Source organism: Solanum tuberosum, unplaced genomic scaffold, assembly GCF_000226075.1.
Source record: "Solanum tuberosum cultivar DM 1-3 516 R44 unplaced genomic scaffold, SolTub_3.0 scf00551, whole genome shotgun sequence".
NCBI classification, from domain to species: domain Eukaryota; kingdom Viridiplantae; phylum Streptophyta; class Magnoliopsida; order Solanales; family Solanaceae; genus Solanum; species Solanum tuberosum.
The window spans coordinates 88,908-100,304 of record NW_006239473.1 but is presented as its reverse complement, the minus strand read 5'-3'; the positions used below and the strand labels follow the sequence as shown (position 1 = coordinate 100,304).

The 11,397-nt window shown below is 35.0% G+C and overlaps 2 protein-coding genes across 2 annotated transcripts; one reads left to right on the top strand and one right to left on the bottom strand.

Annotated features, from left to right (window-relative positions):
- The first annotated feature begins 4,241 nt into the window (after window positions 1–4,241).
- On the top strand, window positions 4,242–5,193 carry LOC102592778 (probable calcium-binding protein CML44). Its single transcript, XM_006365362.2, has one exon. The coding sequence runs from the start codon at window positions 4,516–4,518 to the stop codon at window positions 4,984–4,986; it is 471 nt and encodes a 156-aa protein (XP_006365424.1). The 5' UTR covers window positions 4,242–4,515; the 3' UTR covers window positions 4,987–5,193.
- Window positions 5,194–5,671: 478 nt separating this feature from the next.
- On the bottom strand, window positions 5,672–11,391 carry LOC102592435 (probable methyltransferase PMT10). Its single transcript, XM_006365361.1, has 9 exons — window positions 11,055–11,391; window positions 8,836–8,985; window positions 8,484–8,754; window positions 7,899–8,009; window positions 7,434–7,593; window positions 6,856–7,113; window positions 6,605–6,727; window positions 6,159–6,236; window positions 5,672–6,048 (listed from the first exon to the last, which is right to left on the bottom strand). Exons 1-9 carry the CDS (start codon window positions 11,370–11,372, stop codon window positions 5,850–5,852), a joined length of 1,668 nt encoding a protein of 555 aa, XP_006365423.1. The 5' UTR covers window positions 11,373–11,391; the 3' UTR covers window positions 5,672–5,849.
- Window positions 11,392–11,397: the final 6 nt, after the last annotated feature.

Genomic DNA, 11,397 nt, shown 5'->3' with positions numbered 1-11,397 from the left:
TCATGAATTAAATGTATGATCTTGAAGATATACTTGTGATTGTGATTGTGATTGTGGTGTGTGAATGGGATCGGTTGCCACGTTCCGGTATAACTAACTTGGATCGGTTGCCACGTTCCGGCATAAATATGGGATTGGTTGCCACGTTCCGGCATAACATTGGGATCGGGTACCACGTTCCGGTATGCTAATTGTTTGGGTATTTGGGTTCCATGAGAGGACTAATGACGTGACTTAATTGTGTATCTTGCGAAATGTGAAGTTGTTCGTAAATGATGATAATATTGTATATGTTGATATATATGCATGTGATTATAATGTTGTCTTGACTTGCTTATGTTGCACTTAGTGGGATAGTTGCGTGATCCTACCAGTACACTGTGGTTGTGTACTGATACTGCACTTGCTCTTATTTTTGTTGAGTACAGGGCATCTTCAAGCGGCTACTGACAGACCTCACTTAGGAGATCAGTGATCGTCGTTCGAATTCAAGGGTGAGCCGATTCTTCCGGGCTGCCATGAAATTCTCTTTCAATTCGTCTATTTCCACCATTTTCGGACTTAGACATTTGTTCTAGTTAGTTGCTTAGTTCATTAGTTGGGGTTGTATCCCTTCTTGTTTAGACTTGGTTCATTGTTAGATGTTTTGGTACATTGACTTTCAAGTTCTAGGTTATTTCTTCCGCATTGTTAGTTGTTAGATCTTGTGTTGAAGTTTATGGGAACTTCAGTTTTAGCTATTATTTCTGCTTTCATATACTTAAATGCCTTAGTTTTTAGATTAGTTGCTTGGTTTGGGTTGTAGTAATGGTTCTCCCACCGGAGTGTTAGTGTGCGTGCCAATCACGACGGTCTGGGTCGTGACAACGAGCACATGTGTCTTTGTAGAATTCAAATGGCATTAAAGGGTATTTTTGTCATAAGATATTAAATTATCAAAGGAAATTTTTTATAAATTATATATTTAGAAATTACGTAAAAATTATTATAAATTAGAATAATTAACAATTAAAATATTTTTAAAAAATCATATAAAAAATTACAATCAAATAAAAATTTAATTGACTCTCCAAATTTCATCTGTATCATATAAATTGAAACAAAGAGCAAGGAAAGTAAAGACATTTCCAATAATTTATATATTTGCAAATTATGAAATCACAATAATTAACAACATAAATTGATCTAAATTTTATCAAAAAAGAAATTTGATTGATTCTCAAAATTCTACTTGTGTCGTATAAAATAGAACATAAAAAATAAAGTTTCCAAAAAATAATATATATTGAGCACGAGCTCATGTATCTAGTTATGATAACATATGTTTACGTAAGTGAATTTCTGGTGTTATTATGTATAGTTTTATGTTTTCAAAATAAATCATTGGAGGCAATTTTAAGGATATACGTTGCTAAACAATTATTGTGGATTAATTGCTAAATTTCCACTTCCAAGCTTATGAGCAGACACAAAATTTCCTAATTGTAATTTCACCCACTTATAAGTTAGAGATAAATATATCTATACCTTATTTGAATTGCGTTGATCTGATTATTGAGTTTGTTACATTTATGCTTTCATCCTGAGGTTTTGAACCAAATATTTTGAATGATAAGATAGTGAAGGATTCATGGTCAAAGGATAGTTTTAAGATTCAATGTATGTTACAAGAGGTGTTAGGAAAAATGTCTCCGACCTCTCCTTAGATTCTTGTTGGTTCGCGTTTGTCCATAGAAGCTACATTGGTAAAAATACCTAAATAGGGAAATTTATCAAAACAACAAATATTTAGTGTTAAATAAGACTCTATAGCTATAATTTGCTTAATTATGGATAATAGCAAAATGTTAGGGGAGGAGGGAGGAGAGACGCGAACGAGAGAGAGGAGAGAGAGTATTTTTTCGTTGATTTTGGAGAAAAAGAATACAAATACAAACTGATTTGTATCAAAATAAATACATATTAAGAAGATAAGAGGCGAGCGAGATCGAAAGAGGGAGGAGAGAAGCGAGCGAGATCGAGAGAGGGAGGAGAGAGGCAAGCGATATCGAGAGAGGCGAGCGAGATCGAGAAAGGGAGGAGAGAAGATTGTATTTTGTATTTATTTTGCATTGTATTCTGTATTTATTTTATATCAATTCTATTTGAAATACAACGAATACGACTGTATTTTTCCTCTTTTTGATTAGATACAGAGAGGATGAATCCATATTGTATTCGTATGGATACAAATATGATTGATACAAAAATAAAAAAAATACAGTTTTTCGAATACAATTGAAATAACATACAAAACTCTCACCTATATTTGATTGAATATAATTGATACATGATAAATTTGAATGTGTTTCTTTTTATTAGGAAGAGAGAGAGGGAGGGGGGGGGGGGGGGAGGAAGAGGAGGAGGAGGAGAGGGAGAAGGAGGAGAAGGATAAGAAGGAGAAGAAGAAGGAGAAGGAGGAGAGAGGAAGGGTAGGAGAGAGGGAGAAGAGGAATTGTTTGTTATAACAACATATTGCTCTTTTTGTAATATTTTGAAATTATAGTCATTTTTCGTAAATATATTGTTGACTTTAACTAGTTTAATAATTTTCTCATTTATTGACTTAACTCAATTAGATTCGTTCAAATTCAACTCGACCTCCACATTTGGCACATCTAACTATTTCATGACCATGTAGCATCGTATTTTAGGTAGAGCAATATTTCACTCAGTATAACATTTTTTAGATCATAAATTTCCCTTGACTTCTTTATATTTGGATGGAGAAGGTTTGAATAGGCAGTGTTGGTTATTTCAAAACAAACAACTTGTGGATTGGGACCATTTCTCTTTAACTAGGGTTAGAATAGAAGAAGTTTATGCTAATTATTATTATGAAGTGTATGTGTCTCTCATTTTGATTCTCATCCACTTCTTCTATATATGGTCTTTCCTTTTTGTGCTTTTTTATTAGTTATTCAAATATTGATAGTCGTAATAGAGTCTGATTAAATTTAAATTTGTGTTGAAAAGTCTCACATCAAAAAATAAAGTACTCTCTAACAAAAGCAATTCCAGAACAAGGGGAACTCAAACTCGATGAAAGAGTACTTACAACTCCACCACAACCCTTATTGATTTTTCTTTATATGTTTGTTCTTAGCAATTTCTCTTCCGTTCCTAAATTTTGTAATTCCAGTTTACAACTTAGAAAAATACATCTATAGCTTATTTGGGTTGGAGTTGTGTTAGTTTGATTATCGAGTTTTCTTTTTTTCTTTTCCATCCAAGATTCGGTATCCGCATTAGAACTTGATTAATTTGAATTCACATCGTGTAGGGCCTCATTTTGAAGAGAAGCACTCCTTATTGGAAAAACATTTTTATACCCACCCAAGGTTCAAACTCTCGAGACATCTGATTAAGAAAGGAACAATCTCATCTATTTCACCATGTTCTTTAGTGAATTTGTTGGGGGCAAGGTCCCTCAATGAGCCCAAGGGACAAAAGAACTAAAAGATGAAAAAACAAAATACTTGCAAGGCAAAGGTTAAAGATTGAAAGGCACAAAGTAGGACTTTTATTCTCTGTGGTCCTAAATTATGTATTCATTATGGAACTGCCAAAATCTAAGGGTACTACTTCTTCTTGAATGATGTTGATTCTTCATAGCTCTGTGTTCATCTCTTATTCTCTATTAATCAAAGGCCAAATATATTATAGTAGTACACTTTTTACAAAATTTTTCATTTATAAATGTCTGCGGTCGTTTGGTTGGGAACAAGCTATCCAAGGATTAGTTATTCTGGGTTAGCGATCCTGGGATAACTTATCCCATTACTATGATATAAATGGTGGGATATATAAGTTATCCCAAACATGGCAACCAAACAAGATATAAAATTTTTATCACATCACTTTTTTCTTATCTCATCACTATTTATTTTTATCCCTCACACCAAACGAAAAATTTATTTTACACCACAAATAATATCTTATAAATTGAGACGAAAAAAATATAACTTTGACTATATTACTTTCTATGACATTGTATCTTGAACGAGTGAAATTTGGTTTCCGTATTTCTATTATTCTCCTTATTGGAAGTTGTGATAAAGACAAAGGAAATTTCTAGAAAGTTTACTTGTATGAATCAAGTCAATAATGAACATAACTCTTCAAGCCAACGAAAAAACACAGAAATTACTACTAATACTAATTTGTTTCTGATTGAATTTATAAATGTCTGCTTATTTTCTTATAAAACCCCTTCTTCCAAGAAACTTCCTATTTAATATTTGTCCAATTTCAACCACAAGTAATGTCTTGTGATTGTTATATTATTATTTTTTAGGTATATTAGTCCGTACGAGTAAAGGACATGGGATATTTCCTCTCAATTCTTGATTGAAGTACTATATATAGTTACCACATCTTCTTTGAAGTTTTTCTCTAAGGCATCATTAATACGCGTCAGAAATTTACTGGCTTGATTAATTCAGAAAGCCTTCGATATAACTTCATTGTTCGATCATGTCTCCAATCAACTCAATTAATTTGTCAAGAATCTTCTCAAAGCTTGACAAGAATGGTGATGGCCTTGTGTGTCTTGATGAGTTAAAAGGATTTCTTGATACAATAGGAATTATTGCAAGTCAAGAGGAGCTAGAGTTGCTACTTGGTAAAACAAGCCTAGACTCTATTGATTTTTTCTTCTTCTATGATGCTATCACAAAAGCAAATATTAATAAAGGTAGCAATTATAAGCACGAGGATCGAGAAAATGTTTTCTTGGAAAATGACCTTCGTAAAGTGTTCAGAGTATTCGATTTAAACGAGGACGGATTCATATGTTGTGAGGAGCTGCAAAGAGCATTGTCAAGATTAGGATTGTGGGATGAACAATGTGGGAAAGATTGTAAGAGTATGATTAATGTTTATGACAAAAATTTAGATGGAAAACTTGATTATGAGGAGTTTAAGGACATGATGTTTGATAATTAATTAGAATTAGAGGTATGTAATATAATATAATATAATATAATCCCGCTTACAATCTATCAAGAAAAAAATTTGTTTTAGTTGTATGCATTTGGATTAATGATGTTAGATGGTTTGCTGGGGATTTAATTTTGTAGTTTTGTTGAACTTTATATTACTAAGTATTATTAATGGACTTTTATTTAATATACTCTAGAAATATTAAGCTGATGACTTTTCTCTTGTACTTTTTTGTTCATAATTTTGTATAAATAACTTTCAACATTTGAATTTAGATGTTTATATTTGCAAGAATTTAATAATATTTCAATCAGATCTTTTTCTTGCAATATCAGCAACCTTAATTGACAGCTAAGGAAGCCAATTAATTAAATAATTATAATACAATAGTATGAGTGCGTATTATTTTATGTGGAAATTAGTTGTGTTGTAATCATGTATTTTCCACCTTACATAAAACAATATTGATGCCGTATTAATTTTTCACGTAAATGACTTACTTCCTAACTAGCTACCAAACGTGGTATTACTTATACAAGATTTAATACCGATATAAGTGTAAATGATTTTTACACAATCAAGTCAATAAGAGTAAATAGCAACTGAAATTAAATCTGAGGCTCTTGCAATCTTTTAGAGCTAAGTAACAAAAGATTACTTGTAAGGTTAGAAATAAATACAAATTAAATTCAAAGTAACCAAATTGCTCAATTATTTACAGTTTAAAAAAAAATAAAATTCTCTCCAGAGACATTGAGGCTTTTTCAATTTTGTATTAAACCATCTATCTTCTTTAGAAATAAGTGTTGTATCAAAACATATAACTAATGCGGGATGCTTTTTGTGCACTGAGATGCTCTTTTTTATTATAGACGCTTTTCGCCTATCAAAAGCTTCCAATTAGAATGAGGTCCCTCGCTGCTATCATATTTAAATGACACCCATCCTAAGGCTTGTGCAATTTCTACAAGCTCTTCGATAACAGGTGTGGTGTCGCGAATATAAACTCGTCCCCCGGGTCTAAGAATTCTGTCTATTTCAAGCATGATAGTTGTCACATTGCATCTGCATGAATGAGATGTGAGGATATATAATCAATCACCTTCACATAAAATGAACTGCTTTGATGAATCACATTGATCGAAAAGTTAAGGCAAGGTGAAAAAGTATTATACCTGTTTTTTTCGACTGAGAAAAGAGCAGCTGCGTGGACTAAATCATACGTTCTTGGATAAGTATCAAATGGCTCACACCTGGAGATCAAAACAATAGGATTTAAACAAGTCAAGCTTTTCGTGTTCACGTTCTAATTTGTTGGTAAGAAGTGGTTTTCAAACCACTGAAATTGATTTTGGTGTAAGCCAGCCCCGTTATTCGTTTGATACATGATCATCTAGAGTGCAATATAAGATGTTCAAATCCACAGAGACATGTTATCAAATCTACTAACGAATAAAAGAGAGAATTCTATGATCTACTGTACATGCCACATCGTGTGGTGCACTAATTTTGGCAGTACATGAATACCATGATCCGTCACCAACTCTGATGATTAGACTCCAGAAAAAACTTGTAAACATTTGATGTAAATACTATCCACAGAAAGAGAAGTGTATTTTACCAGTCATGCATGACTCCAATGAAACCCCGGTCATATAGAACAGGCAGTGTATTAGGACCACTAACGGGAACAACATTCATAACCCAGCAATCGAAGTTGAAATCATGCAATGCAGCTGCAAACCTACCAAAACATCTCAACAATTAGGAGCACTGCAGCTTAAAATGTTTTTCAAATAGCAAAAGCTTTAGATGTCAGCAGAGCATATGTAAAATGGAATGAATAGATCCAATTCTTTAAATGAAACATACCCCCCATATACAGCTCTCATGTCCAGCACGTTTCGTAGGTTTAACGTCTCCCAACGGAAAGCACCAATATATCCTTTTATTACGGTATACCAAAAATTTGACTCTGCTCTATAAATCTCCCTCCTAGATAATTCAGCATCCATTTTTATACTAAACAGCCTGTCCGGTGGAGAGTGAAGGCGTGCAGGCCAAGCAGTCACGTTAGCTCCATAGCCATTCTCAGGTAATTGTGTAATACATTTCGTTAGGTTTACGTTCCTGCCACAAAGAATCAATAAAACAAGCATCAGCCACACATAATTACAAATTCAATTATAACCTTGTCACAATATATTCAGTTTTCTTAAGACCCCTATCGTCAGTCATCCCTTGGACCTCTAAAACTTTTGTAAGGAAACAATATGTATACACACACGGACATACTCTATTAAGATAAATTCATGCAGATAACAAATAGGACTAGTTGATATGAGTAAATGACTAAACAGGAGCCAAGGAAAATGTTAGGCAAGCATCGATATTGATGAAATTAGAGCATGCTACATTATGAAATTGGCAAAAGAGAGAGTAGGAAATACCAGACATTATCTGGATCATCACCAGCTGAACATAGAGAAGGTTGAACTGCTGGAGCGTGACTGAGATAGCAACTATTATTCAATGGCTTCCTCCAAATATAAATGTCACTCTCCTTCTTTAATAACTCCCAGCATAGGCGTCGAGTAAGATCCTCCATTTCTGCATAACAGTAAGGAACATAAAGCATAAGCAACATTTCACCTTAACACAGTTTATAGAACTCACAGTCATGATAAAACTGTGAAGAAAATAACCAAAATGGACATAGCATTTAATTTACAAGAAGATTTCTAACTCATTAAAATATCTGACTCTCCTTGGGCTACATAAAGAGAAATCTAAATATAGACTCTCTGCATAATTCGCAAACAGAAACAAGTCCAGATGATTCGTGTCTACATTTTTTACTCACATCAGCCTCTATTTGATGGTGCCCTATTGCTAGATAATGATAAAGCAGTTACCTTTAAGTGGTGCAAACAAGTTCTCTTCATGTTTGTGAACAGGTTCTGCTGCCCAGATAAAATATCCTCCTGCCCTAAGCATTCTGTTTACCTCTAGAAGCAGAATGCCATCTTCACCGGAAAATCAAAAAGCAATAGATGAGAAGCGAAAGATTACGTTGGCAATATCCACCCCTTAAACAATCTTAGATAATGTAGCAAAGGAAGAGAAGAAGCCCCAAAAGATACTTACATAGAGATGCAAATACAATTTACTTATTAAAGAAGAATGCCTGTAAAACTCACAAGATGTTTTTTTCTATTGTTGATATGTTCCTTTCTATTTCCCATATAATGTTGTTGGCCACATGTCTACCATTTTTTTCTTTTTTACATTTTTCTTTTTACAGGGGAGATGACATTGATTTTAGTTAAAAAGAACAGTTTAAGACATGTCACAATATCAAAACCTAGCTTTGCATCAGATATTTGTACCATAACAAAACATTTCAACTTTGTCTTGGAAGTAACAGAATTCTGAACGATTTCTTGATCAAAAACTTGATGATGAATAGCAATCTATAGTGAAACAAACGAGATATATACCATCACGGGTCCAATTTATGCTACATCTGGAACAATGTATCATGTCAAATGCCTGGCTAGGGTACAAAAGACGGTGTGTAGTAAATGCTGCGAACATAGCAGGCACTCCACGTTCCAATGCAAATTGAATCTGATTGTTATGCACATCTTTTGTTGCAATGGACAATGTGCTGACATTGCGGTCCATCAGATATGCCCCAAAACTCGCTATTCCACAACTAATATCCATGACAACTCTTGTTCGTTGGCCAAAAGCAATTTCTGGAACCATCTATGGTTGCATGAAAATAGTAGCATAGTCAAGTAATATTGATGAAACATAAACCAAGTAAGAAGTGCAGATGCAGAGTACCTTAGAAATCTGATCCAAGTATTGATTTACACCCTGGGCAAATTGTGTCCTGTCTCCTGGAAATATGTACTTGTCACCCTTCCTTACTACCCACTTATTGCCTGCTTTTCCTTTGGCAAAGGGTGTACGGGCCACATTGGATAACCATATCTGTTTAAAGCTACAGCTTTAGAAGTAATGCCTTGAATCTTCAAATAAAGAAAACAGCACCACACTCGTTTTTGTTTTCTAATACCAATAATAATGGTTTACTTGTGCCGAGGGTCTATCGGGAACAACCTCTCACCTCCACAAGGTAGGGCAAGTTCTGTGTACACTCTAACCTCACCTGACCCCACATTATGGTATTCATTGGGTATGTTGTTGTTATAATATAATAAGAATGGTGGATAAGACTAAATTTTAATATTGTTCTCTCGGTCACTTCTAAATCATAGAAATGCTCATACTTCTAGACAGACTGTGTTCCGAAATGTGAAGAAAAAGATTGCGGATTAATGAGTGTCATCACAGCTCACACCAGAGAATAAATGATCACATATTGAACAAAAGAGGAACAGTTGTGGCATTTTCCCTCTAACAGGAAATGAAAGAAAAGAAAACAGAAGATAGTGACTGACAATGGCTAGAGAAATACCACAATCTTAGGAAATAACTAGGCCAGTTTCTAATTAATTGGATGACTAACATATGTGGTGAGTTATATTATTGATCAGAGAATCCATGGTGATAATTATCTAAGACTAGCAAGATAAATTACATAGCACATGGTTAGAGGACAGGGGAAAATTAGGTGATGAAAACATGGGGTGTGTGCCTATCAACTAGCAGCTGCCCCATTCTTAATATTAAGTAGTTATTGAGGGCATTCAATCACCATGATAACACAGTAAAGAAAAGTCTAATACCTAACCTACACCACCTCAGAGAGTTTGGTAGGACTTGGAGCAACTTTACCCATAAATTACAACTCCCCCAGACCTGTCTCGTGCAAGTATGTAGCGTGGAAGAAACCATAACCTAGCTAGTCAAGAACCAAAATTCCTAGACAAGCCATTTGCAACTATTCCCCTAATTCTAAACTATAAGATCAACCATATTCCAGCCCCCAAGGCCTAGCTCAAGTGGCAAAAGGTGGAGGATTTGTGGCTTAGGTCGCAGGTTCAAGCCCCACACCATGCAAAGCGCAGCCCGGTATTTAAGTGGAGAAGGGTAGAGGGGCGGGCCCGATTATCCACCGAGTTTAGAAGGCTGTGATTGGTCCAAAGGGCGGGTCACAGACGGATTTCTCGGTTATCAAAAAAAAAAAAAAAAAGATACAACCATATTCCAGCCCCCAAGGCCTAGCACAAGTGGCAAAAGGTGGAGGATTTGTGCTTAGGTCGCAGGTTCAAGCCCCACACCATGCAAAGCGCAGCCCGGTATTTAAGTGGAGAAGGGTAGAGGGGCGGGCCCGATTATCCACCGAGTTTAGAAGGCTGTGATTGGTCCAAAGGGCGGGTCACAGACGGATTTCTCGGTTATCAAAAAAAAAAAAAAAAAAGATCAACCATATTCCATTCCTGTAAATGAGAATCGACGAAAATAATACTTGTAATTTAGTTGGCCAAATTCACCATCACCATTAATTAAAGTGGAGAAAAAACAAATAAGAAACCTAAATAACTAAAAGTATGTTAGTAATTCAATTCACCTTCACCGTTAATTAAAGATGGAGCAAAAACCAAACAGGAAACTTAATTCAATTTGCAAAATTCACCATCACCATTAATTAAAGATGGAGACAAACCAAATAATAAGAAACGGGCCTTACTAAACAAAAGTTTCTTCAATTTGGTCGAAAGTCGTAAAGAAGGCACCGGATAAGCAGCTAACATAAACTACTACCGTACAATGCATCTCGCGGGCAGCCTTCAAAGGCTGTCATTCTCTAGACCTAGTAGAGGTTCGAATAGACAAGATTATAAGGACCAGCCTCCAGGGACCTGCCAGACCACTGATCTCACTTAACCTCTCGATGTCACAAATAACAATAAGAAAGTAGGGTTAAGGATCACTCACGTAACCGACAAGCTCAACATTAACTAAAAGTATGTCAGTAATTCAGTTAAGTCAAATTTACCTTCACCATTAATTAAAGATTGAGCAAAAACCAAACAGGAAAATAATTAACTAGAAGTATACTAACAATAATAATGAATAAAACATAAATCCAATACCTCATCCCTGCTCTTTGGCCATGTTATCCTTAGTTTGTAACCTTTAGGCCATGGCACCAAACAATCCAATCCTTTTCCTTTTGGAGGGCAATGCCTTTCCAATCTTCCCTCCATATTATCCAAACAAGGAATATAATCCCTCATACTCTCATCACAAACTTTAAATTTCCCAATTTTACCCCTCAAAACTCCTCCTCCATTCTCATCACTCCCATTCTTCTCATCCACCACACTGTCTATCACCTCCTCATCAAACTCCCCCACCACAAACTCATTCGTCATTGCCCCATTCTCATCAACAATACCCGTCCTCTCCATCCCCGGCTGTCGGAGCTCTGGAACA